A 27,497-nucleotide genomic window follows, 5' to 3' on the forward strand; every position below is an offset into this window, starting at 1 on the left:
AGAGAAACTGCTGAGCTTCAGTTCATCTGCAAATTTGACACCATCAGCTCAGGATTAAACAAAGACTGTGAATGGCTTGCCAGTTACAAAACCAGTTTCTCCTCCCTTAGTTTTCACACCTCAACTGCTAGGACAGGGCCTCATCCTCCCTGATTGAACTACTTCATTATCTCTAGCTTGCCTGCATATATATACCTGCCCCTGGAAATTTCCACTACATGCATCTGACGAAGTGGGTATTCACCCACGAAAGCTCATGCTCCAAAACGTCTGTTAGTCTATAAGGTGCCACAGGATTCTTTGCTGCTTTTACCGGTCTGACAGATTCTTTTGTTGCTGCCTAAGCCAGTGTCCATTGTTCCTGTGAGACATAACTCTGCACACCCAGCTCATCCATTTCCTAATAGCCAGCTTGTCTCCAAACCTCATTACCAAGGCAGATGATTTCATTACATCTCCCTGTCTTCTCTCATTACAACCTGCAGCCTGAATTCTGCTTTGGGATCATTTGGGGATCAAATCTGCTGCCGAAATGCAAAATATTTGTCAAGCCTGAATAAAGAATTGATTTTGCAGCATTCACCAAGTTGTTTGCATTGAATTTCCTTGGTTTTCTCCTTGGTTTGGGATCTATAGGTGGGTAGAAAATGGAGCCAAAAGAAGGAAAGCAGGAAGGAGGTGGGATGTGCCTAGGAGTTGGAGTCTCTGTGGAGTTGATGATGGGAAACTAGAAAAGAACCATGAAAATTAGGGGAAAAGTTGATACTGTAAAAAAATGAGACATGACCTCTGGGAGAGGAACAAATGAAAGAGGCTTCATAGGCCTCTTAGTCTTCACAGGCCTCCTGGGTCCCATGGGCCTTTTGCTCCTCACAGGTCTTCCAGTGCTGAGAGACCTCTGAGTCCTCCAGTCTCAGCATCCTCTAGGACCTGCTGGGATCCATGGGGCCACCCATGCTCAACATCAGGTCTCAGGCTTCACAACCCATGATGAACCATGGCACAAGAGGCAACATTCAGGGCAGGGCTCAGAGGCCATATTTCTCCTCCCGTGGGCCACGCAATCAGCTTACAGCAGTGGGTTCCCTGGAAAGGAGTATTTCCTTGTGGGTGCAGCAGTGAAGGCAGGATCCCAGCTCAGTTCCCTTTGCTTTAGCCCATGCTGCTTCCCACCCCCCTGAAATCAACTGGCCTCTTTCCATGGGATGCACATCAGGCCCTATAGCGACAAGGGCAGTATCATTTTAACCCCCTTCTGGACACGGGGCAGCTGCCTCACCCAAAGGGTGGGTCTGAGCCCACATCCTGCTGCAGCACGTGATGCAACCCATACACCTGACAGAGGATGTGGCTGAAGCTTTCTTGCCAGGCTCATATTTGAGTAGTCCACCAATGCTATCCCACAATCCTCTGGGCTTGCATCCCCCAGACCTTCTCTCTCCCATCTTCCCACTCACCTCCCATGAGCCAGAAATGACCTCCTGGTTCACATACAGCCACTCACTGTTTAGCCCTTTATTTCCATGGGGACTGCTAGACTTTAAACACAGCTCAGCCCAGCACACTGGAAAGCTAATCCTGTGCTCCTACCCCTCCAGCCACCCGCTGGCCAGGCATATCAGGATTCTGTTCTGCGTGTGGGGTAACACCAGCAAGGTTCATGACTCTGACAGGAGCACAAATAAAAAGCATGTCCATGAAAGCTCAGCAAGTTGTATTGTTTAGGTGGAAAGGGCAAAGCTCAGGGGTGAATCCAGAAAATATACACACTTCTTCTGTAGTGCAAAAGGAGGGGAGAGGCAAATCAGGTGAAAGTCTCTGGGTAAAGATAAAAGGGACACAAAGAGGGGCGATGTCATGGTAGGGGGTCTACAACAGATCACCAAATGAAGGAGAGAAAGTGGAGGAAGCATTTCTGAAACAAAGAACAGCAAGCTGCAAAATGCAAGAGCTGGTAGTAATGGAGGATTGTATCTACCCAGACATCTGTTGGAAAAGTCATATGGCCAAAAAAAGCAACAACAAGAACAGCCATATTCGGACAGACCAAAGGTCTGTCTAGCCAAGCATCCTGTCTCCTGACAGTGGCCAGTGCCAGGTGCCACACAGGGAATGAACAGAACAGGTAAATCATCAAGTGATCCATCCCCTGTTGCCCATTCCCAGCTTCTAGCAAACAGAGACTAGGGACAACATCCCTGCCCATGCTGGCTAATAGCCATTGATGGACATATCCTCCATGAATATATCTAGTTCTTTTTTGAACCCTGTTATAGTCTTGGCCTTCACAACATCCTCTGGCAAAGAGTTCCACAGGTTGACTGTGCATTGTGTGAAGAAATACTTCCTTCTGTTTGTTTTAAATCATCTGCCTATTAATCCCTAGTTCTTGTGTTAGGAGAAGGAGTACATAACACTTCCTTATTTACTTTCTCTACACCAGTCATGATTTTATAGACCTCTATCATATTCCCCCTTAGTCTCCTCTTTTCCAAGCTGAAAAGTCCCAATCTAGTTACTCTCTCCTCATACGGAAGCTGTTCCATACCCCTCATCATTTTTGTTGCCCTTTTCTGAACCTTTCAATTCCAACATATCTTTTCTGAGATGGGGCGACCACATATGCACGCAGGATTCAAGATGTGGCCGTACCATGGATTTATATAGAGGCAATAGGATATTTTCTGTCTTACCATCTGTCCCTTTCCTAATGATTCCCAACATTCTGTTCCCTTTTTTGGCTGCCGCTGCACATTGAGTGGCTGTTTCCACACCATTCAATATGTTCTTGGAATGTACTGAGGTAATTTTTGGTTTGAGAAAGGGGAGGAAGTACTCAGGGGACAGCCATTTTAGACTTGATTCTGACCTACAGGGAGGAATTGGTTGCAAATCTGAAAGTAGAAAACAAGTTGGGTGAAAGTGATCATGAAATGATAAGGCTTTGTGAGTGTAAGGAAATCGGGGGAGGGATAGTTCAGTGGTTTGAGCATTGGCCTGCTAAACCCATAGTTGTGAGCTCAACCCTTGAGGGGGTCATTTAGGGCTTTGGGGCAAAAAAAAATTAGTTGGGAATTGGTCCTGCTTTGAGCAGAGGGTTGGACAGATGACCTCCTGAGGTCCCTTCCAGCCCTGATATTCTATGAATGGAAGGAGTGAAAGCAACAGAATAAGGAAAGTGGACTTTCACATAGCAGGGACAAACAAACTCAGAGAACTGGTAGGTGCAGTCTGATGGGAAGAAAACATACAGGAAAATGTAGTGCAGGAGAGCTGGAAGATTGTCAAGGAGACAGTATTAAAGGCATAAAATCATAGAAGATGGGGGTTGGAAGGGACCTCAGGAGGTCATCTAGTCCAACCCCCTGCTCAAAGCAGGACCAACCCCAACTACATCATCCCAGCCAGGGCTTTGTCAAGCTGGGCCTTAAAAACTTCTAAGGATGGAGGTTCCACCACCTCCCTAGGTAACCCATTCCAGTGCTTCACCATTCTCATAGTGAAGTAGTTTTGCATAACTGCAAAGTAATCCATTATGAAGGAAAAGGCCAATGTGGCTCCATCTGGAGCTCTTTAATGACCTGAAAGTTAAAAAGGAATCCTGCAAAAGTTATAAATGGGGCCAAATTGCCAAGCAGGAGTAGAAAAGAAGCAGAAATATGTGAGAACAAAATCGGAAAGGTTATTGCAGAAAACAACACATCTAGCATGGAACAGAAAAGGCAATCAGGAAAGATTCTTGACATATATTAGGAGAAAGAGAAAGAGGAAGGAAAGTGTAGGTTCTCTGCTTAGCAAGGAAGAAGAGCTAATAACTAGTCACATCAAGAAAGTTGAGACGTTTAGTGATTATTTTGCTTCAGTCTTCACTAAAATGGCAAATGGTGACCAACTGCTGAACACAGTTAATATTAACAACCAGGGGGAAGGAACACGGGCCAAACTAGGGAAAGAACAGACTAAAGAACATTTAAGTAAGATAGATGTATTGAAGTCAGCAGGAACTGATTAAATTTACACTAGGGTATGTAAGGAACTAGTGGAAGCGGTCTTGAAATGGTTAGCAGTTATTTTTGAGAACTTCCATAGGACAGGTGAGGTCCCAGTTGACCAGAGAAGAACAAACATGGTACCTATCTGTAAAAAGGGAAAGAAAGATGACCAAGGAAATTATAGACAAATCGATTTAACTTCAATACCTGGAAATATACTGGAACAAATTATTAACCAACTAGCTTGTAAGCGCCTCATGGATACTAGGATTATAAGGAATAGCCATCATCCATTTGTCAAGAAGAGACCAGGCCCAGCCAACCTGATTTCGTGATTGAACAGGGTTACAGACCCAGTAGATAGGGGGAAGTAGGGGATACATCTTGATTTTAGTAAGCCTTTTGATACAGTGTGCACAGCAAAATTTGGAGACTCTGTTGAAAAACCAAAAAAAAATTGACTAAAGTTGCTGAAATCCCAGAAAATTGAGCAGAAAAGTGCTGAAAACTGAATAATTGGGCAAAAATATGCCAAAAACTGAAAAATGTTTGACAAAATGGTGCCAAAACAAAAATATATTTGCTGAAACCTGAAAAATGTTTTATTTGTAGCCAAGTTTTTGAGGGAAGCCGACACTTGCTATGAATATTTTCCTTTTGCAAAACAATCCAGTTTTCCCTTGAAATCAATATCTCAGCCAGGTTTAATGATGAGGACACATGGCCGGCCCAACTTCTCCCTCCACCACTTCTGCTTTTTTCAATTCTCCTTCATCCACTTCCTTCGCAGCCTTTCCCAAACCTCCCTCCAAATCTCACCTGTAACGTCTGTGTTTGAATGACATGTTCCCTCTCCAATTGTTACTGTTAGTCACAGCCTAAAGTTTGCTTTGGGCTCCCTCACAGTCAAGAGTTTGGTAGAAACCAGAGGAATCCCTGAAGTGTTGTAAGTGAGACCAGGAGTCAATACTATGGATTTGCCAAGGTGCCAGAGTAGATTCGAAAGCTGAAATCTAGCAAACTGGATTTGCAGTCCATGTCTGAATGACATTTAATAATGAGAACCCTGTATTATTGAATCCAGGGAATCTTAGTTTTCTCATTTTAAGGCTAAACTCTTCTCTGGTCTAATTCTACCCTGGATAATACTTCTACAATCAACAAGGTATACAATCATCAGCTTTACAGATCAAAGATTAGATACACCAATTATCATAGGGATGTACCAAACTCGAACTACTCACAGTCTTGCATTCAATGGCCATAGAGAGGCCAGCGTTAGGGACCAACACTTATGCCACGGACCAACCAACCAGTCAGATTTCTTACTTCATTTATTTTATAGTCATTAGTACTTCCGTATCTTGGATAAATTTCCCAGCCTTCAAGTAAGTCTCTACTGCACTTTGTCTGAAGGCACGCTAGTAATGTGGTCCTAACTGTATCTAGTGTTTGGTTTCAAAAGGACTAGTTTTACCATCAAAAGCAGTTGCTTAAAATTCTTGTAGGACGTTTTCTTAGGCCATTGACTTGAATGGTCGAAGCAGAAACATCCAAGTTAAAATCCAAGAGGTGGTTCCTTGGGGACATGCTAGAAAGTGCAGATGCAAAAGGGGAACTTTCAGACACTGCATTAAAGAAACACCTAGAGATGAAATCTCTGACAGGAAGTTTCACCGCTTCTTCTCAGCCTGGTAAGCCTGAGACAGGAGAGAGCGGGACACGTGGCTTGTCCACGTGTCTGGTAGAACTTCTCAGTTCCCTAGCTTCACTGGTGGCTTCAGCAAAACTCTGAAGTTCACCATGCTGATGTTGTTTTGGGGTTCATTGGAGGATGGCAACCCTCTTATTTTCTATTGGACACTTACTAAGACACACAGATTTCTGGTCTTACTTTCTCTGCTGCGTCCGTCACTAGCCAGTAGATGGCGATGGTGCATCATCATTCTCTGTCATTCTTCCCTCATCTGAGGCTCTTTATGGTTTAGTCATTTCTAACACTGCATTTCTGTATGAAACCAGCCTGTTCATTGGGTCCCCCCACACCCTTTTCAAACAATTTCTGTTAATATTTCAAAGTTACACACAAGTTTGGTGCCTCTGTCTTTCAATATTCATTTTTCTTCTTGGGCCAGACAATTCCTATCACTTCCAAGGGGGCAACAATCAGTTTGAAAGAAAACAAACACAAGCTTGTATAGTTCCTCTAAACTAGTGGACACGGGGCCAGATTTTAAAAGGTATTTAGGTTCCTGAGGGTGGAGGTGATGCCTAGCTTGGTGCTACTGTGGTGGGAGCCATGGTTTGACTAAGGCTCAGCTCAGACCTCGGCCCCTTGATCCTTCTCAACTGCTCCCCTCCCCTGACCTGGGGAAAGGGACGAGGATCCAGGTGACCAGATTTCTCCCCCTTTCCCCCCCCCACATCTGTGACAGCACCACTTCCCACAGACATCCAGATCGAGAGCAGGGGCATAAAGACATATAGGAAAGTACACCAAACGATGATTATAAATAGCTGACAAAGCCATATTAGATAGAGTAGATCTTTGAAATGCAAACCTGTAGTGTTAGAGAATTAGCGGTAAATATTAATTGTGTTTGTGTGTTTACCTATATCTTGTTAGAGGTTAACGATATTACCAGAAGGTTCCTGTCCATTACTATGTTCTATTGAGTCAGAGATCAAAAGGGAATATTAACATTTAGATGAAACTTGGGTGTAAGAATATCATTGTCTATATTTCTGTTTGAAGTTTGTAGTAAACTGTCTATGAACTGCTTAATAGAGAATTACCTTATGCTGAAGTATGCGACTAATTGCCTGTGTACACATAGGAAATAAGAGGTTTTACTTCAAAGCCACAATGATCACCTACTATCACCCAAGGAATCCCTGCTGTCAAGAGGCTGCCAGGAGCCTTCCAGAGATCTATAAAAAGAACTCTAGGACCTGATCCTGTGTCTCAGACCTGCTCATGCTTTGTCAGGGGAAGTTTGAGTGGCAAGACTGAGGTCTCCAGCTCCCGCCTGGATCATCCTGATATTGGACATGAACTAACTACGTGGACTATAACCTATGGAATTAATTCTGAAAGAACTTTTTGCGACTCTAAAGCTCAACATCTCTACTATGATATTGACCTAAGGGCTCTATTCATACCTGTAAGTGTAACGATCTTTTAACCAATGCTCTCTCTCTTTTTTTAAAATAAATCTTAGTGTAGTTAATATGAACTGGATGTAAGTGTGTATAGGGGTAAGATCTGAAATATTCATTGATGTGGTGGGTGATGTGTCCAGTCCTTTGGGATTGGTAAACATATATATATTGTGACAAGGTAGAGTGACCCTCCTCTACCTAGGTGGGTCCTGCACTTATTGGCAGATTTGCCCACCTCAGTGATCTTCCTCACATTCTGGGTCAACTCCTCCTGTGTCTGATCAGGAGTTTGGGGGGAACCCGGGACCGCCTTCTACTCTGGGTTCCAGCCCAGGGCCCTGTGGATTGCAGCTGTCTAGAGTGCCTCCTGTAACAGCTGCATAACAGCTACAACTCCCTGGGGTACTTCCCCATGGCCTCCTCCAAACACCTTCTTTCTCCTCACCACAGGACCTTCCTCCTGGTGTCTGATAACACTTGTACTCCTTAGTCCTCCAGCAGCACACCCTCACCCTCACCCTCACCGCTCCTCACATGCACTTCCTCTCCTCTGGCTCCTCCCCATCTGACTGGAGAGAGCTCCTTTTTAAACCCAGGTGCCCTGATTAGCCTGCCTTGATTGGCTGCAGGTGTTCTAATCAGCCTGTCTGCCTTAATTGGTTCTAGCAGGTTCCTGGTTACTCTAGTGCAGCCCCTGCTCTGGTCACTCAGGAAACAGAAAACTACTCACCCAGTGACCAGTATATTTGCCCTCTACCAGACTCCTGTACCCCACTGGCCTGGGTCTGTCACAATATCTTAACAAGATTTTCAGTAATCTTCATCATGTTTAACTTGGTTGTCTGGGTGGGAGCCCAGGGCTGGGGGTACTTTAAGGGAATGGTGTTTTGGCTTCTGGGTAACCATTAAGGCATCATAGGAGCTGTTTTGTTGCTGGCTTGGTGAATCTATTAGAATAACCACCAGTTTTGGGGATCGTCTGCCCCATTCTTTGCAGTTTGCTCTAATAGAGAAATCTCAGTCTGCTCCCCACCCCGAGGCACTAACATCAGAGTATAAAAGGGCGGGGTCACAGACAGGGTGTCTGTGTTTGGCTGAGGGAGGGAGTGGAAAGTCCCCCCCCCCCACTGCGCCGAGCCCATTGTCACAGGCTCACATGTGTTCAAGTACGTATAGGGCACTGAAGCCTGGTCTACAGTGGGTGGGGGCTATATCTAAGTTACGCAACATCAGCTGTGTGAATAACGTAGCTGAAGTCGAAGTACTTAGATCCACTCACCCCGGTGTCTTCACTGCCGTAGATGGACGGCTGATGCTCTCCCATTGACTCTGCCTACACTTCTTGCTCCAGTGGAGTATTGGAGTCGATGGGAGAGTGCTTGGCAGGTCGATTAATCGCGTGTTCACTAGATGAGATAAATCAACCCCCGCTGGATCGATCGCTCCAGAAGCAAGTGTAGAGATGCCCTAATACTGTTCTTTGTGGGCAATAAACCTGGTGGAGCACCTATGCCATTGAACCCAGTCCTTGATCTTCTTGGGTAGTTCGAGCGCAGTTTGCTGTACGGGATACCTGGCCAGGGCCAGTGCAGCACACACAGAAAACACACACGCAGCCGTCAGCTGACAACACTGGTGAGCCCGACAGTTAAACTGGTAAGTAGGGGAATTGTCTTCTGCAGGAATCATGAACTAACATGGCAGAAAGCTACTTGCTTCAGATTTAGAGTCTCTAGGAACACATAAGAACCAAGGGTTGTGACAAGATTCAGTCTGTTTTAAATGTTTTATTAAAGTTGCAGTTAAAATTATGATTACCCAAGCATACAGAAATCCTATAAAGACCTAAGCACAAGCCTCAGATATAGATATATTCACATCCTTAAGGATATTCTTAAGGTGTGATGGCTGCCTGGCCAATGGATTGTCAGTAGAGGGATGGTTCCTGCTCAGGCGATGGGGCAGCCCAGAAGGGGACAGGGATGGTCCCCGGATCTCACCAGCACTGGGAGTGGAGCCGTGGCCATGTGCTCCTCTCCAAGGTGCTGCGCCTCCAGCCGGTGGGGGGTAACCTTGGCCAGGCTGGAGATCCGCTCTTTCCACCCTCCAACGGGAAGTCGTAGCTAACGGGGAGGGGAAGCAGCCGGCTGGCTCCTCCTCCCAAATGCACAACCATTAAAGGGCGGGGACGGGTTTACTTTGGGGAGGGGCAGGATGCTTGGGTTCACGCCCAGGCTGGGAGAGTGGATGGTCTAGTGCAGGGGTTGGCAACCTTTCCGAAGTGGTGTGTCGAGTCTTCATTTATTCACTTTAATTTAAGGTTTCACATGCCAGTAATACATTTTAATGTTTTTTAGAAGATCTCTTTCTATAAGTCCATATATTATATAACTATTGTTGTATGTAAAGTAAACAAGGTTTCAAAATGTTTAAGAAGCGTCATTTAAAATTAAATGAAAATGCTGATCTTACACCGCCAGGCTGCTCAGCCTGCTGCTGGCTTGGGGTTCCATTCACCTAGACCAGCAGCCGGCTGAGCGGGGCCTGCGGCCAGGACCCCAGCTGGCAAGGGGCCGGCAGCCAGAACCCCAGACCGGCAGCGGGCTAAGCGGGACTGGTGGCCGGGATCCCAGACCGGCAGTGGGCTGAGTGGCTGGGTTCCATCCGCCAGCTCCTGCCGGCCAAGGTCCCGGCTGCCTGCCCGACTCAGCCCGCTGCCGGTCTGGGGTCCCAGCCCTGCCCACAAACAGTGGGTATGTACCTGCTCCCTGGTTCTGGCCCATTCTCTTCCTATCTCTGCATTGAGCTGAGGGTGGGAGTGCGCTGAGCACAGGGCTGGGGGTTGGGGTGCAGGGTCTGGCCAGGAGCTAGAATGAGGGAGGGGGCTCAGGGTTGGGGCAGGAGGTTTGGGAGTGGAGCACTTACCTGGGCAGCTCCATGTGGTGTGAGGGTGCAGGTGGGAATGTGGGGTGTGTGTGTGCAGGAGCTTCCGTTTGGCGCTCAGGGTGGGGGTGGGGAGTGCAAGAGTCAAGACATGGGGCATGGGGGGGCTGGGTATATGTGGGGGGTGCAGGAATCAGGGCAGGGGCTGTGGGGGTGTGAGGAGTGTACAGGAGTCAGGGCAGATGGCTGGGTATGTGTGAGGGGGGTGCAGGAGTCAGGGCAAGGAGTGTGGGGAGCTGGGTATGTGTGGGGGGTGCTGGAGTCAGGGCTGGGTTCATGGGGGTTGTGAGGGTCAGGGCAGGGGCCTGGGGGATGTGGGGGGGGTGCGGGGGTCAGGGCAGGGGGATGTGTGTGTGGGGGGGTGCGGGGGTCAGGGCAGGGGGATGTGTGTGTGGGGGGGTGCAGGGCTCAGGGCAGAGGGCTGGGCGTGTGTGTTGGGGGTCAGGAGTCAGGGCAGGGGCTGTGGAGGTATGAGGAGGGTACAGGAGTCAGGGCAGATGGCTGGGTATGTGTGAGGGGGGTGCAGGAGTCAAGGCAAGGAGTGTGGGGGAGCTGGGTATGTGTGGGGGGTGCCGGAGTCAGGGCTGAGTTCATGGAGGGGTGCAGGGGTCAGGGCAGGGGGTTGGGGGTGTGTGTGGGGGGGTCAGGAGTCAGGGCAGGGGCCTGGGGGATGTGTGTGTGTAGGATGCAGGGCTCAGGGCAGGGGGTTGGGGCTGTGGGCTGGTGCTGTGGGGTTGCTCCCAGTCCACTGCCCTGAGCAGCTCACAGCAGGGGGCTGGAGGGGCTATGCCCTGATCCACCCTCCTTTCCCAAGGCCCCGGCCCTGCCTCTTCTCCGGAGCAGTGAGCATGGCTGCGGCTGTGCTTCCAGCTCTGGCCCCGCTTCTCCCCCTCCCTCTCCAGGGCCATCAGCTGTTCTGCCGCAGGGAGGGAGAGGAGGAGGGGCAGGAACCCAGCACACGGGGGGAGGAGGCAGCGGAGGGGGGAGCTTGGCAGCTGGTGGAGGCTGCCAGCAGGACCACGTTTCTGCCCCCTGCCCCCGCAGGAGGGAACGGTGGGCAGGGGGTGGAGAAGAGCAGGCTGGGCCGGGCAGGATTTTTAATGGCACACTGCTGCCTGCTGGGGTCTCAGCCGCCAGCCCTGCCCAGCCCGCTGCCAGCCTGTGTTTGGCAGTGGGCTGAGCGGGGCTGTCGGCCGGGATCCTGGCAGGCAGCAATGTTCCATTAAAAATTGGCTCGTGTGCTGCCTTTGGCATACGTGCCATAGGTTGCTGACTCCTGGTCTAGTGGTTAGAACAGGGGAGGCTGGTGGCTAGGACTCCTGGGTTCTATCCCCTGCTCTGAGATGGAGGGGTGTCTAATAGCTGGGGGGCAGGACTCATAAGAACGGCCATACTAGGTCAGACCAAATAAAAGGAAGTTCTTCTTTACACAGTGCACAGTCAACCTGTAGAACTCCTTACCTGAGCAGGTTGTGAAGGCTGGGACTATAACAGCATTTAAAAGAGAACTGGATAAATTCATGGAGGTTAAGTCCTTTAATGTCTATTAGCCAGGATAGGTAAGGAATGGTGTCTCTAGCCTCTGTTTGTCAGAGGGTGAAGATGGATGGCAGGAGAGAGATCACTTGATCACTGCCTGTTAGGTTCACTCCCTCTGGGGCACATGGTATTGGCCACTGTCAGTAGACAGGATACTGGGCTAGATGGACCTTTGGTCTGACCAAGCACGGCCGTTCTTATGTTCTCTCCTGTCTGGTGGGAAAGAGCAGCGAGTTCAGACCCCATAGAGTGACCCGCTCCCCAGGATCAATCCTGGCAGAACCAATAAGAATTGGTCCCACAGTGGCTAGAAGGGCTAGGAGAGGGCAGAAGCCAATCAGGGCTCAGTGGGCAGGATAAAAAGGGCCAGCAGCGCCTGCCAGGGGCCAGTTCAGGTGGAGCAGGATGTAACCAACTGTGGCGGAAGATTCTCCTTTTGTCAGTGTCAGTGACTGTGTCATGGGGCCTTTCCCCTCTAGGGGGCACTGGCTTCGATCCAGCCCCAGGGTGTGGGGATTGGTAGCTCAGGGACGTGGCAATGGGACATTGGGCCACTCCCCTCTAGATAAATGGGGATGGGGCATTAAGAAACTAACTCACTGCAGCTCAACATGCGCCCAGCACTTGCAGCCCTGTACAAAGATAATTATTATCATCCTAGCTCTCTCCTGATTTCCTTCTTTTGCCTCTATTTTTTCCCCTTCTATAGACCCCACCAAGTAGAAAATCAAGGAAATTCAACCCGAACAGCTTGGTGAATTCTGAAAAAAAAATCAAATCTTTAGTCAAGCTTGATACATTCTTTGTTTTTCGGCAGCAGATTCTACCCCAGAATGATCTCAACGCTCAATTCAGGCTGCAGATTATAATGAGAGAGGACCAAGAGAACATGTCATGAAATCATCTACCTTGGTAACAAGATTTGGAGAGAAGAAGGGGAATGGGAAGCAGATGAGCCGGGTTTGCAAGCTGGGAGGAGGGCATTGGGAAGCGCTAAGCGTGGATTTGAAGGGACTGGTTTGATCCCATCGATTTCCAGGAAGCCAACACTCACATACACATCAACAATAGCTTCATGGTGCAGGCATTCTCCATCCTCATGGACACTTTGGGGACTGGAGGTAGCGGGATGCGGTCGGGTGGTTTGTTTTCTTTGGTGAAGTGGACGTCCCTGCAGAACAAGACGGGCTTCTGGCCTATGCCGAGCTGGTACTGCCAGATGTACAGTTTCGTTTTGGGCTCCAGGGTCACCTGGATTGACTCCTCTTCTTCACGGGCTTCGTTCCAGTCCTCCTGCTCCGTGCAGATGCTTCTTCCATTGTACTGGATATTGAGGGAGAACTGGAACGGGGTGATGAGCTTGGTGAGCTCTCTGGCTTCGAGGGACATCTCAGAGGAGATATTCCAGTTGTGCTCAATGCTGGAAATCTTTTGCTTGGCATAGCCCACTTTGCAGGTTACCTTGTAGGACCAGGTGATGGAGGAATCAGAGTCATTGTGCAGGGTCTTGATGCACTCCCAGCTGCTGGTTGAGGCACCCTGGGTGAGGGCCAGCCCTCCGGGGAAGAAGTTCAGCACATCGGGGTGGATGGAGAAGACATCTTTTATGGAGACGATGTCAAGGAACAAGTAGCACTGAGCTCCCCATTTCTCATCCACCTCGATCTGGCCTTGGAAGTAAATGAACCCAAAGTAGTAGAGCCCCTTGCAGCGATCAGGCTTCAGGGGAGCGTCATGCCCTTGTTCATCAGTGCTCATGTCAAGGACACAGCGCATAACACCCTGCTCTAGGAAGATGATGGAGAAATTGGAACCATAGGTCACGTAGTGGTCCCCACCACGGCAGTTGGGATGCAGCTCATGGACTGTGGCCCCGGCATCTGTGCTCAAGTGCTTCACCACTCGGTAGGAGTCGCCTTTGATGATGTAGATGTTGGGGGGGGGGTCCTTCATGTCACTCAGGTAGTGATCCCCGCCCTGGCACGCGGGGTGAAGTCTCCGGATCCCAATGCCAGTCCCCATCTTTAGATCTTCTGTCCGCAGGTAGCAGCCCAAGTTGGAGCGGACGATGAAGACTCCCCCTTGATTAAGGAAGACGTCGGTACCTGGGGCGTCTTTGTGAGGCACCAGTGATCCATTGACAGGAGTCCAGTCCTGAGGTAGGGATAGAAGAGGGGAACAGGGAAGGGATGACTTTAGCATACCTGATCTTTTGTGAATCTTTGATGCTTCAAAAACTCACAATTTCAATATCAACCAGGCACCCGGGACAGGAATTGGAGCAGCCCTGGGAGGTGCCTACAGTGAATTCTCCTAGATGTGCCCTGCAGCTCTGTCTCCAGGGGGTGTCACTGTCCTTAGGGAGGAAGGGAAGGGAAAGCCCAGCGTTTTCTCTGGCAGGATCCCACCTCACATGGGATCCCACTTACAGCTGATGATCTCTCTGACTGGGCCATGTCTCCTCCGTCTGACCCTGTAAGTAGGAAGGGCTGCCCTGCATGGGGATAAAGAGGTGAGGAAATACCAACGTTATCCTGACATATAACTATGTGCCCATGTCACGGAGTCACCGGGCGATGCTCTGGAACTGCTCCCCACCAAGCCAGTCAGGATTTTGGGGAGCCTCCTCTCCCTTGGAGCAGACTTGTTCAGGGCAAGAAGCTCACACAGCTTCACCTCCTGGGTCTCTCCTTGGAGCATTCGGCATCCTCTGCCCCTCCGTGTGCTTCCCACAGTGAGTCCACCCCAGCGGGGTCCTGGGGAAGCCACCGGGTTCTGCACCCGCACTTTGCAGTCAGACGTAACTCTCAGCCAGCCAGTAAAACAGAGGTTTATTCGATGACAGGAACAGGGTCTAAAACAGAGCTTGTAGGTACAGAGAACCGGACCCCTCGGCTGGGTCCATTCTGGGGGGCAGTGAGCCAGACCCCCAGGTCTGCCCTCCACCCTTGACCCCAGCCAGCTCCAGACTAACAATGCCTCCCAGCCCCTCCTCTCTCCTCAGTCCCTTTCCCGGGCCAGGAGGTCACCTGATCCCTTTGTCTCCAACACCTTCAGCTGGCACCTTTGCAGAGGGGGGGCCCAGGCCATCAGTTGCTAGGAGACAGAGTGTCAGGCATTTAGGTGCACTGGCCCTTTGCTCTGCCAGATACTTAAGAACTGCCATGGGGACACTGAGGCACCAACACAGTATTCAGAGAAAACATTAAGAACTTTCCCAGTTCGTCACAGCCCAGCTACAAGTCCATGAATAGAGCTCACAGAAAACCAAGGTGCCAAAGTTCCCTCAGTCCCAATCAACAGTCCCTTGCTAGCCCAGCTCTGGGCTCAGTCCTCGCCACCAGCTCTGCCAGTACCCCTCAATCCCAACCCGCAGTCCCCTGCTAGCCCAGCCCTGGGGTTCCCCCCCGACTCCCCCACAAAGCCAGGAGTGGCTCCAGAGTTTCTGGCGCCCTAGGCAGAATTCGGGGGGTAGCATTTTGTGCGATCCCCATGGAGCGCGCAGGAGCTTCCGGTTCCATTCCCATTGTGCCGCCAAAGAAGGACCCTCCGCCAAAATGCCGCAGGCGACAGCGGCAGTCATTGAGCTGCTCAATTGCCTGCTGCTGTTTTCCGCGGCACATCGGCAGGAGGTCCTTCTTCGGCAGCGCGACGGGAGCAGAACCGGAAGCTCCTGTGCGCCCTGTGGAGAGCGCACAAAATGCCGCCCCCGAATCCTGGCGCCCTAGGCAACCGCCTAGGGTCACCTAATGGAAGCGCCGGCCCTGTGCAGAGCTCCAACCAACACTCCCAAGATCCCACCTGGTAGATGCTCTCAGCTGATGACAGCAACTCTTGGGGATGGGACCAAGCTCCTGGGCTGAACCAACGGGATCTTAAAGAACAGCAAAACAAGCCCTGCAATATTTCTGATGTAAACAATTATTCAGTTATTGCTTCAACATTTGGCATTTTTGCTGACTAGGCTTATTTTAGCAAAACAAGGTTATCTTCCATTTATTTTGCTTTCTCTTAGCTAATCACTATTTTCTAGGTCTCTGGTTTCTCGACTAAACTTCAGACTTTGGGCCTGTACAAAATCCATATACCAGGTTGTTACATAAACTGCACATGGATTTTAACCCTTCAGTCTGCTTGGTATATTTAGGAGGGCAGAAAGACATCCTGGAATCCTTCATCTGGGAAGTAAACAGACAGTGAATTTGTATCCCAAAAAGGGATCTCAAATGGGCTTGGTTGAAGAAGACGACTCTGGGGAAGAGAAGTTTCTCTAGCGTGGAGGAGAACTTGTGAGTTACATTTGGTCTCTAGAAAGCATGTGATGATGTCTACTTTATGTGCACCTTTTTTCCCTGTCTCTCTCGCTGTTTTTCATTTGAATCTCTTTCTTGAACAAAGTTGCTTGCGTTTTATAATTGAACCCAAGTAGGATGCATGATACGGGGTGGGGGCTCAGGTAAAACAGGTGAAATGGGAATACACTGATCCTCTGGGCTGCCCAAAGACTCGGATTTTTGTGGGAATCCCATCGGGGTTGGCAGTGGTAGGGAGCCAACAACCACTTGATATAGGCAAGACCTCCTCTCTCCAGAGGCAGGGGGTAATGGGGTGACAAACGGGGCCACCCAATTCCTGTCCCAGGTGTCATTGTCAGGGAACCGAGGCCTGTTTGGGGTGACAAACCTTCACTCGGCATTAAGATTTTTGTTTTGTTTTGCCATTGAACATCCTAGTTGTTTTGAACAGTAGAAGAGATCTTGTTCGTAGGAGTTATCAATCAACTAAACTATGGTACATATCGTGTCCTGCAATTTGCATATTGAGCTACCCAGCCCCACACGCATCAGCTGGGCTCCAGGCCTGTTTCTGTACACCTCCCCAGCCATGTCCCCGGTCTTTTCACTGTATCCCCCCCTCCAACCCGGCCCACCTGCTACTAGTGTACCTAGCTCCCCACCCATCAGCGCATGCAGGCAATGCTTCTCCCACGGTTCAGGCACTGGTGGATTCCCCAGTTTTAGGAAGCTTCCAGCACTCCTGGACAACAACACAGTGTGTGATAGATCACAACCTCTTAACACACAGCTTAAGATGCTGCAGGGCAAGCAAAATGTAATGCCAACGCAGGCCAGCTTGGCCCATGCAGATCAGCCTGTTGTCAGGAATCCCCCACTCATGGGCCAATCCTCCCTCTCCTGCAAGTTTCTGCTACCTTGTGACCCAGGAATTGGCCACAATACACATGTTGGCTACCCTGATCAGCACATGCATTTCTTTCCCCACAGTGGTCAAGGTGCCTGCATTCTCAGCTCCAAACCTCCACACTGGGTGGCCTTAGAAGCACTGCATTAACGTGCCTTGAGATCAGGACGTAGCTTCTTCTGCCTCGCTAGTAAAATACAGATTTTTCACACATAACCGATCCAAGGCTTCCCAACCCCCTGTCCTCATTTGTGAACCCCATCCACAGCCACAACCGTTCTCCCTATATCTGTGCCCTCCATCCCCACCCTCCTCCACCACCTCCAAAGTCACAGATATAATAGCTGTTGTGGGGAACGGCTGAGGACTAGTTTTCTGTGCTCACAGAAAACTTCCCCATAAAATAATCACATGTTGTAACAGAGAGAATTGGAACAAGCTACAGGAGTTATTCGATCTTTATTGTGCTGGTGGGGAGGGAGGGAGGCTTCCTGTGAAGCAGCGAACAGGACTGGACAGGGACGGCTGATTTGTCTTTATTGAACTTTGCTCAGCTTGTGGGTCTGGCTGGGTTTCCTCTCAGGGGTCACCTGTCAGAGTAGCAAAGAGCTCAGTGTGGGAAGGGGCGGCTTGGCCCTTTTCGGCTCTCTAGGTCCTGGCCCCAGACCCTACTCCGTAGAGCAGCCATCCTGTCCCTTCCAGGGAAATGGCTCTTTGGGCCAAACCTGCCTTGGTCTCCTTCTGGCTCCTGTCTCTCTGCCCTGTCACCTTGGCTGGTAAGTGCCCCCTGCAGCACAGCGTCCCTGCCTGAGCCCCTGCCCCCTCCCTGCAGCACAGAGCCCTCTAGCACTGCACTGGGTCCCTGGGGGCAGCATTAAGGGGCAGGGGAGAACGCCCCCTGGTAACCTCCCCCTGCAGCTCTTGGTCTCCCAGCCAATACCAAGCCAGCCTGGCCCTGCTTAGCATGAGATCCCAGGGGCTCCGTGCTGAGACCTGGTGGGGTTGTGGCAGTGGGAAGCCACCCACAGATGTGATCCCCATTGCCCCCTGTAGTAGGGTCCTTGGTGGGCTGGGTGGTCCAATGGTTACCATCCACTCACCTGGGGGAGAGTAGTGCTAGTCGAGCCCTGATCCACTCAGTCCTCCAGGCTCCAACCCAAAGCCTTTGGAGGGTCAGCAGCATTGACCCTTTAGGCGGGGGAAGGGGGGGTTGTGGACCCTCTGTATTACCCTCCCTGCATCACTTCACACCACGTCTCTCTCTGCTTCCAGCCCCAGATACTGAGAGAGACAATATAAAAGGAAACCAAACCTCAGTCCCAACCGGACGCAGCACACACTCCTTGGTGTCTCAGACAGGCTCTCTGACTCCTTTTGCAGGAGCCTGCAGGGTAGGTCTGCTCCTCCCAACCTCCCCCTTCTGAGCAGAGCTGTTCCCTTTTCAGCCCTGTCTCCAGCTGCAGCCAGCTCTGCTGGGTTGGGGGCGGGCCTAGCTGGGCCCAATATAGTCTTTTAACCCCTTCCATCCCAGTGTGGGGTTTGTATATGAGATCCTCCACCCCACCCCATATGCACACACACCCTCACTGCAGGGGCCAGGAGTGAGCCAGGTCTCCAGATGGAACAATTCCTGCTTGGACTTCCCCTGCAGGGGGCCGTAAGGGACTGTATCACCCGGTGCAGACATAGCCATGGACCCTCGACTCTGCTCCAGCCACGGCTAAGCCGGCAGGAGGCGCTTCGACCTTTGTGGCACTTTCTCTCCCAGTCCCAGATGCTGAGTGACCAGACGCAGAGCTGGCTGTGCCAGGGCCATCAGTTTGCACTGAGGCCACATGGGGCATCCCTGGTGAAGAGAAGGTGCTGGGGGTGGGGATGGGTCATGGATAAGGGCACAATAACTGAGTTCACAGGGTGGAGTGTACCTCTGTTGAACTTCCACCCTGTGCTGTTCCCCACCCTCCAATCACCCCTGTCCCTCAGAGCTCCCAGCCCCCTCTACGACCTCCCCTAGTTTCCATTCTCTTTCCTCCCACTCCACCGGGCGGCATCTCAATCATTCTGCATTTGGGAATTTGTGTCACTTTATGATGCCTGACCTATAATTACATTTTTCATCTTCAGGGAAATTGTTTGGGGATCCCCTAGTCTGAGAATTGTGTCTTCAACTCAGGGCCCAGGGGTTTGGGGATTTTATTACTGCTGCTTATTAAATCTGTGGAGGGACTTATCACCTTGTGACTATCCTACTTGTGAGTCTTTTGGACTTTACTGAACCCCATCAGCTGGTGCACTTAAGATATTGTGATCGGGGTCCTGACTGTGCCTGCAAGCTCTGCTGTAACCGGTGTTCCTGTTGTCCAATAAACCTTCTGTTTTACTGGCTGGCTGAGAGTCACTGTGGGTCCCAGGAAGAGGGGTGCAGGGCCGGACTCCCCACACTCCGTGACAACAGGTCATCAAGGGCCCCTACAAAGTATGCATAACAGCGGGACACTAATTTTACATTTGCTCTATCAGGTCATGTGATGGGAAATCATGGGTATTATCAGTGTGGGCACTGGTGACCCTGAGAATACAGTTTTGTAATGTTATATTTATCTCTTGTTTAATAGAATTACTGTGTTGAATATATATTGTGTGTTTGTGTTATTTCTGGGGAGGGTCCAACTATCTGGCAAGTAAGTGGGAGTTATCCTGAGCTTAGAATTTTTCTCCCATGCTGCCCTGGTGATGCTGCCAGGAAGTAGTGAGGGAGGTGAAGACACCGCTGCATAAATTCAAAGGGGAAGAAAATAAAAAAGTTACATCCTACTGAGTGGGAATCAGGATCCAGAACAACCCAGGCCTGTCCATCAAAACATGTAAGGAGACTGGTGCTAAAGGAGATAACTGGGTGGAGGGTGGGGGCACTACATACAAAAGTGAAAAGCTCTTTATTAATAGTATTCTGAGCTGCTGCTTTACAAAATATGATACTTAAGATGCTAATTCTGGCTGAAAGCCTTGCTCATGTAATGGATCGAATACTTCCGCTGTTTTCTTCTGTTGAAATGCTTGGTCATGTTCCCACAGCATCTCTCTGTCAGCTTGCTTTCAGAACGACACACCCGTCCAAAAATCTCAGCCACCAAGCCGATTCCTCCAAACGACCTTTGATTTAGTTGCTGCTCCACCCTGGCAGGTTCACACAATTTAAAAGTTTCCTTATTTGTCCATAACGTCTCTCAATAGCTTGGAACCATTTTTGTCCAAATCCTACTGACTGGGTCATGTTAATAAACTAAACATTGTGAAACAATTTTTTCAGTAGATGTAACTCTAAGCTACTTCTTGGATTTGTTTTTAATCAAGGGCATTTCAATCTTTTATACAATTGCTTAGTTTTAATAGAATTATTCTTTTTCCATTTTCAAATCACTATCATATAGGTTTTTTCTTGCTAACAACATTTGCTTGACACCATGGCTAAACAGAACTTTGGATGAGAGTGTTAATGGTGATACTCCATTTATATATTCACTGATCTGTCTTGGTGCAGGGTTGGTTTTTGCGTCCAAAGCACACAGCCATGTGAAAAAGACAACACAAGCTATTGTGGCTCCTTGTTGGATGTAGGGTCTGGATGAGCTCCCGCCTGACATCTAGTGGTGAGCTGGGGAAGAGGCCTTCAGTAGCCAACCTTGTTTGCATGGGCACACCCACCCTGCCGAGGTGCTCAGCATGATGGGGATATGACCAGGGCTGGCTCCCAGCACCAGCATTCCAAGCTGGTGCTTGGGGCGGCAATCTGAAAGGGGCGGCAGTCCCTGTGTTTTCGCTGCCCTAAGCAGCGCACTGAATTGCCGCCTCGGACAGCGGGGGCAGTCCGTGCGCCTTTAGGGCGGCAGGCGCATTTCCGCGGTGGCAGCAATTCGGCGGCAGCTTCTATGTTTAGCTGCCCGCGGCGGCTTCAGCTAAACATAAAAGCTGCCGACGAATTGCCGCCGCAGCGGAAACACGCCTGCCGCTCTAGGACTTCCCCCACACGGATTGCCCCACTGCCACTGTGGCAATTTGGCGCGCTGCTTGGGGTGGCGACAACTGTAGAGTCGACCCTGGATATGACGACTTTCGGCTGGCGTTGGATCACAAGTCACTTTCTAATCTAAGGCAGGGGTACTAAAGGGTTGTTGTCCTTGTTGTGCTAATCAAGGGCAGCAGAACTGTACTTGTACCCTGGGTGACACTCTGTACCTCAAAATAGCACCTTGAAACCCTCATATTCACCACTGTCATATAATTATGATGTATTGTAAAAATATGTCTTGTGAGGTATCATTTTAGAAGTCTTGATCTCTTGAACATTATTATCCTCTTGCATTAGATGCGCTATTCTTGTATATGAAGTTATGAAGCCTTGCTATACGTATTACTGAAATATGTTGTGCGGTTTGAAACACCACTACCAGTCTTTCAGTTGCAACAGATGAGTAGCCATCAATAGCCAAACGGGCATTAAATGGCTAATCAACACCCAACCCACTATGCGAGAGACTTCTCAGAGAAGGGATATGTGCCCTGGGGGCTAACACACACCTCACAGCAAGGATCTTTTTAGTAGCTGGAAGAAAGTCTAAAAGAGGGAGAGTGACATAATCACTTGGCCTCTTCTCCCCCTCCCTCCCCGCCCCCATCTCAACACCTGGAAGCAGGTGTGGAAGACAAAGACTTTGAACTAGGGATGTAAAAACTGTGTAAAAACAGTAACCGTGTAAAAGATCAAAATTCTATTGGTTACATGGTTAAACATTTACTCAGGGAAGTAGGGGTGCAGGAGCGTGCCCCCATGTCCAGGGTCCCTGTTGTTGGCCCTGTGTCTGGGGATCCCCACTGCCAGCCCTGTGGCTGAGGCTCTGCTGTTGGCAGACACCCTGACACACCAGCGGTTCCGGCTGCCACTGCACCTGGTGCTCTGCTGCCGTCCAGCATCCCTGCTTGCATGGGGTCCAGGCTGCCAGCCTGTGCCTGAGGTCCTACTACCACCCGGCATTCTGGTGTGCCTGGGATCCTGACTGCTGGCCCCGGGCTCAGGGATCCCAGCTGCCAGCCCCATGCCTGGGAATCCCCACTGCCAACCACGCGCCTGGGGCTCTGCCAGGACCGGCGCTAGAGGTTTTAGCACCCTATGCGCACGGCAATTTTGCCGCCCCGCGCCCTGGTCCAGCGGCTCCGGTGGAGCTGCCGCAGTCGTGCCTGCAGGAGGTCCACTGGAGCTGTGGGAGCAGCCGACCGTCCCCAGGCACGACTGTGGCAGCTCCACCAAAGCCGCCTGCTGCCCGCTCCCGGCAAAATGCCACCCCCCCAATAATCCTGGTGCCCTAGGTGATTGCCTAGGCCGCCTAAATGGAAGCACCAGCCCTGGGCTCTGCTCAGGGGCAGCAGGTTTGTACAATTTGTATAATCTGGTGATGTCCCGAATGGGTCCAAGTCCTGCCCCCCCCCCCAGGCTCTGGGAGGGAGTTTGGATGCAAGAGGGGGTTTGGAGAGCAGGCTCTGGGAGGGAGTTTGGGTGTGGGAGAGATGCGGGCTGCAGGCTCTGGGCTGGGGCACAGGGTTGGGGTATAGGGGGTGGTGCGGGGCAGGGAGGCTGGGCCAGTGATGAGGCATTTGGGGTGGAAGCAGCGAGCTCTGGGGGAGGGGGGCTTCACCCCGACCCCCCACCCAAGCGCCGCCAGACTGCTGCTCAGGGAGGTCCAGCCGGAGTCGCCTGCCAGGGGGTTGGGGGTGCCAGGCGCCTCCTCCCCTTCTCCCCCCGCAGGCGCAGCAGCCGCCGCAGCCTGCCCCAGCACCGCCCCCTTGCAGCCGCAGCAGCAGCGGGTCAGAGGCTGCAGGGCGAGGCGGGGGCGGGGGCGGGGGCGGGGGAGAGACCCGGCCCGAGCGTGGCTGGAGCCCGGGCAGCGCGTGTCCGTGTAACTCGCTGTCCCGTGACGCAGCGAGCAGCTGGCGGGGGGGGGACAATTGGTTTCTCTTTCAAGGTTGCTGCGCTGGCGGGTCTGGGTTTCCCCTTTTGTGTTTCCTGTCGGAGCAGAGGTCAGTGCAGGGAGGGGCGGCTGTGCCCTCTGCAGCTCTCTGGGTCCTGGCCCCAGACCCCACCTCGCAGAGCTGCCGTACTGTCCCCAGGGCGATGGCTTCTTGGGCCAAACCTGTTTTGGCATCCTTATGGCTCTTGTCTCTCTGCTCTGTCGCCTTGGCTGGTAAGTGACCGCTGCTCTCCCGGAGGCCTGGGTCCCATTCCCATCCCAGTCTCTCTCCCCGCGGGCTGTGGGCTGCAGGGCCCCCTTGGGTCACTCTCCCAGATGTCTGGGTCCCATTCCCATCCCAGTCTCTCTCCCCGAGGGCTGTGGGCTGCAGGGCCCCCTTGAGTTGCTGTCCCAGATATCTGGGTCCCATTCCCACTGCAGTCTTTCTCCTTCCTGCAGTGGTTCACCATGTCTCCAGATTCCAGCTCATCTCTCCCTGGGCGGCTCCTGGTCTGCCCAAGCGGCTGAATGTGTTGAAGGTGAATGACCTGGTACACTCAACCTATGACAGCAACACCGGCAGGGTGGTTCCCTACCGTGGGTTCAGCCTGGGTGACCAGGAGACCCCTCAGTACTGGAGTACAGCCCATACTGAATGCGTGGCCTGGGACTCCTGGGTAGAGAGCAAGTACCAGGCCCTGGTGCAGGAGGTGAACACCAGCTCCCCACAGAGAGGTGAGTCCCTGAGCCCCAGCACTTGGCTCAGCTTTGGAAAGGGATGTGTAGGTGGCTCGAAGGAGGTAGGAGGGAACTGGGGGAAGGGTACACCAGAGGGGCGGGACTTCTCTGATACCTAGTATTGAGAGTGGGGGGGGGGGGTGGGGCTTGGATTCTGGACTGGTGGCTTCTTTCCCTGGGTGTAGGAGGCAGCAGAGTCTAGTGGGTTAGAGGAGGGCATGCAGGGAGTCAGGACTCCTGGGTTCTATGGATGAGAACGTCTCACGCACTCTGGCCCCAGCTGGCAGCTCTGTGCTCAGCTGCTCCCTCAGCCATTCTGTCCCCAGAGCCCTACTACATGCAGATCCTGCAGACCTGTGAGCTGGACGATGCCACTGGTGCTGTCCGAGCTGTCACCAGATATTCCCTCAATGGGGAGGACGTGCTGCGGTACCAGTCTGACCAGAACCGCTGGTTCTCGGAGCACCCGGCAGCCTGGCGAGTGGCAGAGCGCTGGAACCGCGAAGGAGATACTTTCACTATGTGGAACCTCTTCCTGCCCCAGCATTGCCGGTTCTTGATTGAACTCACTCTGCCTTTCATCGCTCAGAAGACAGGTGACAGCTTTGCCGGTGCTCCTCACTCTCAATCCGCAGCCCCCTGCTATCCCATTCCCTGTGACCAATAACCCTTTCTCACTCTGCCCCCAGCCCAGCCCACAGTGCATCTGGCCCTCGTCCCAGGGACCCAGGACCAGCTGCACCGCCTCGTCTGCCACGTGACGGGGTTCTATCCCCGTGACATCGAGGTGACCTGGGAGCGGGGAGGCCAGGTGGCCCAGGGGGAGCAGCTGACCAGTGGTATCCTGCCCAATGGGGACCTGACTTTCCAGATCCAAGTGTCCATCGAACTGGGGCAGGAGGGGGTTGGCCCTGCAGAGCATGCATGTGTGGTGAGACACAGCAGCCTGGGGCACGACCCGCTGAGGGTGACTTGGGGTGAGTACTGGGGGGAGGGGGAAGTATGGGGAGCAGTGGGGAGAAGCTGGAAATGGGGCACCTCTAACTGAGGGAAGGGGAATGGAGGAGGTGGACACAAAGGGTAGGGGAGAGATGTGGGTGGGAAATGCAAGGAGGGAGTTTTGGGGGGGCACCAGGGGATGGGTAGACAGAGGGAGGTACTAAGGGGAGGTGGGGCTCAGAGGGGAGGGGAAGAAGAGAAGGGGCACTGGAGGGGCTCACAGACTGGGAGGGGGAGGCAGAAAGAAGGATGTCTAGTTGCAGGGCAGACACAAAGGAGGATGGTGACTGGTGGGGCAAACTGGCTGCAGGAAAGGTGATGTTAGCCCAGGGTTATTGGGCAGGGAGCGAGTAGGGGGCAGGGGCTTCGGAAGGCCCATGGCTCAGTCTGTCTCAGTGCATTTCCAGATTCCCAGGTCACAGGCCAGGCTGGTTTGCCGGCAATCGTTGCTGGCTGCGTCCTCGCTGCCTTGGTAGTTGGGGCCTTGGGCTGGTACCTGAGGAGGAGGCAAGGTGAGTGATGCCCCCCATAGTGCTCCCTGCAGCACAGCTCTCCCCTCTAAGCTCCTGCCCCTCTCCCTGCAGCAAGGATCCCCCTAGCACTGCCCTGGGGCCAGCATGAACCAGGAGGGGATGGTGCCTCCTGCTGAGTCCCCGTCCTGCACTATGAGCCTGGCCGTGCTTAGCAGGAGATCACAGGGGCTCCGTGCTGAGGCTTCGCTGGATACAGGGGAAGTGGCTGTGGGAGCTGCCCCAGCTGTGATGCCTATTGTCCCTCTCACACACCTTCGCTGCAGTGGGTCAGGCCAAGCCTTGGGTGGCAGAATCTCAAGATGAGTCAATTCCTGCTTTGGCTTCCCCTGCAGGGGCCCAAAGGGAGCCATATCACCCGGCGCAGACACAACTAGGGACTTTCGACTCTGCTCCAGCCACAGCTAAGCCAGCAGGAAACTCCTCATCCACAGCATCTTCTTGCCCAGATGCCACCGAGTGACCAGACTCAGAGCCGGCTGTGCAAGGGCCATCGGATTTGGCTGGAGCTACATGGCACATCCCTGGAGAAGAGTGTGTGCTGGGGGATCAAATATTGTTCATTTCATGGATCAAGTACTTCTACTGCTCACTTCTGTTCAAATGCTTAGTCATGTTCCCACAGCATCTCTCTGTCAGTTTGCTTTCTGAGCGACACACCAGTCCCAGACATCTTGGCTCCCCTGCTGATTCCACCAAGCTGTCTTCGGTTTCACTGTTGCTCCACCTTGGCAGGCTCATGCATTTTAAAAGTTTCCTTCTTCTTCCACCATAAAACCTTCAAGTAATTTGTAACCGTTTTTGACCAAACCCCAGTGACTGCAGACTAATGAAATTTTACGCTTGGCATGTTAACCAACTAAATATTGTGAAACAATATTTTCAATAGATGTTGTCACAACCCAATGGCCCCCTCCCTCAGGTCCCCTGGGGAGACAAACCAGCATTGTATGTTGCTAATGCTGTTGCAGGTACTGCAAGGTATTTCGAGAAGGGTTAAAGGTGTGAGTGTGGAATGAAAGGTTCCTTTGCAGGTTGTGAGAGGCCGAAGAGGGCGGGAGACAGAAGAGAATGGGTTAACTCAACGCTTCAGCTCAGTCCAAAAATAAAAGGCTGATTCCAGCCCAAGGTCACTGCACACAGCTGACTCTCGGCTACCAGCCAAGAAAGACGGGAGCCTAGATTCCAATGCTGATCAGCCGTAAGAAGAAGAACTAAGCTGAGCAGGACTAAAAAATTGCAAAAACTAATGAGACTGCGAAGGCCAGCAAGGGGGAAAACAAAGTCTTGCATCCCTGAAGCCGGGGGGTGAACATTGTAAGCCCCGGTTCCGGCGTGGGTAGAGTGATATTTCAAGTGACTGGAAAGACCTGAAGAGTTGTACTAAGGGATTGTAACAACATGTTCAGGAAACAGAAGGGTACAGCTGTGGACTCAGGAGTGTCACAGTCTTGGGCAATGGCATCAACGATGGGTTCAAGGCTGGACGGGCATTAGGGAGCACAGACATGGGAATCCGGCTGCCCGGCCCGCTGGGGTCACTTTAGGTTGGCGGACTGGATGCCCGCGCCACGGGGGAGGCAGCAAAAAGGGACGAGACCCTGCTGCCTCTTTCAAAGGGGGGTGAGGACCTCTCCCGGCAGGAGAGGGCTCTCATCAAGGTGGAATACAATCCCTGGGGTTCAGTGGCGGAGCTCCAGAAAAGGGTGCAGACTTGGCTGGATTTGTTAGACCTGTCTGCCAAGTATGAAAAGCAGAAGGCTAAAAACCTAGGGGCAGCCTTTGGATTAATATGGACTGCAGTGGCCATGTGGTATCAAACGTTGTCAGGACAGAAAGAGGAATTTGGGCAGTGTAGTATTTTTATAAGTAATATTGTTTAAGGAAAGGAACCAGGAGGGTGGGGGGTAGTTACGAAGCCCGTCCTCCTTGCTAAATTGGTAATGGAACGAAGCCTGTGCCCATAAAAAAATAAAATAAAATAAAAAAACAGGTTGAAAGCCCTGAGGGCATAGTGACAGGAGTAAGGGAAAGCAATAAGTACAGGCATGGGAAATTCAAATCCCTGGAACAATACTTGGAAAGGTGAAATCTGAGTTAATAAAGGTGTAATGTTAAAAAATAATCAAGTAATTAAAAAAAAAGTAAAAAGTTTACTCTACAAATGCAAAAAAAATCCCTAAGCAATTAAACATTATACAAATATTTTAAGAAAATTCTTGGTTTCTTTGCACCCATTCTAAAAAAAAAATGGACCTTTTCCCAAAAAAAGTGTGTAAATAAGCCAGGCAAAAAAACAATCTGATTTAAATCATTTGACTATAAGAAATTTAGTCAAATTTGCTAAAAAAAAAAGAGTGTCTATTAAAACTTAACAGCTCCCAAATAAA

The 27,497-nt window shown here is 51.3% G+C and overlaps 2 protein-coding genes across 3 annotated transcripts in view; one reads left to right on the forward strand and one right to left on the reverse strand.

Annotated features, from left to right (window-relative positions):
* LOC115637948 overlaps nucleotides 1-14,181 on the reverse strand; it is a 79,580-nt gene extending 65,399 nt beyond the window's left edge. Inside the window, exon 1 of the mRNA XM_030539549.1 lies at nucleotides 14,076-14,181. Within this exon, the coding sequence (XP_030395409.1) occupies nucleotides 14,076-14,092 (17 nt within the window). The 5' untranslated portion in view covers nucleotides 14,093-14,181. The remainder of the gene's footprint in view (nucleotides 1-14,075) is intronic.
* A 3,346-nt stretch (nucleotides 14,182-17,527) lies between these two features.
* LOC115638286 (H-2 class II histocompatibility antigen, E-S beta chain-like) lies at nucleotides 17,528-27,251 on the forward strand. 2 transcript variants are annotated; one of them, XM_030539878.1, is made up of 6 exons: nucleotides 17,528-17,614; nucleotides 23,300-23,575; nucleotides 23,905-24,174; nucleotides 24,268-24,555; nucleotides 24,985-25,089; nucleotides 25,443-27,251. In XM_030539878.1, the coding sequence occupies exons 1-6, from the start codon at nucleotides 17,545-17,547 to the stop codon at nucleotides 25,568-25,570; spliced, it is 1,137 nt and encodes a 378-aa protein (XP_030395738.1). In that variant the 5' UTR covers nucleotides 17,528-17,544; the 3' UTR covers nucleotides 25,571-27,251. The 2 variants fall into 2 exon arrangements, with proteins under 2 accessions (XP_030395738.1, XP_030395737.1); XM_030539877.1 differs by lacking the exon at nucleotides 17,528-17,614 and adding an exon at nucleotides 22,735-23,074.
* The last annotated feature ends 246 nt before the right edge of the window (nucleotides 27,252-27,497 follow it).

This window comes from Gopherus evgoodei, chromosome 21 (assembly GCF_007399415.2).
Source record: "Gopherus evgoodei ecotype Sinaloan lineage chromosome 21, rGopEvg1_v1.p, whole genome shotgun sequence".
Taxonomy (NCBI): domain Eukaryota; kingdom Metazoa; phylum Chordata; order Testudines; family Testudinidae; genus Gopherus; species Gopherus evgoodei.

What these genes read in the sequence shown, in the direction of transcription:
- LOC115638286 (XM_030539878.1), top strand. Translation starts at nt 17,545, where the DNA reads ATGGCTCTTTGGGCCAAACCTGCCTTGGTCTCCTTCTGGCTCCTGTCT. An exon ending in CACCAGCTCCCCACAGAGAG is followed by an intron (nt 23,576 to 23,904) that starts GTGAGTCCCTGA and finishes TTCTGTCCCCAG; the next exon opens with AGCCCTACTACATGCAGATC. An exon ending in CCCGCTGAGGGTGACTTGGG is followed by an intron (nt 24,556 to 24,984) that starts GTGAGTACTGGG and finishes GTGCATTTCCAG; the next exon opens with ATTCCCAGGTCACAGGCCAG.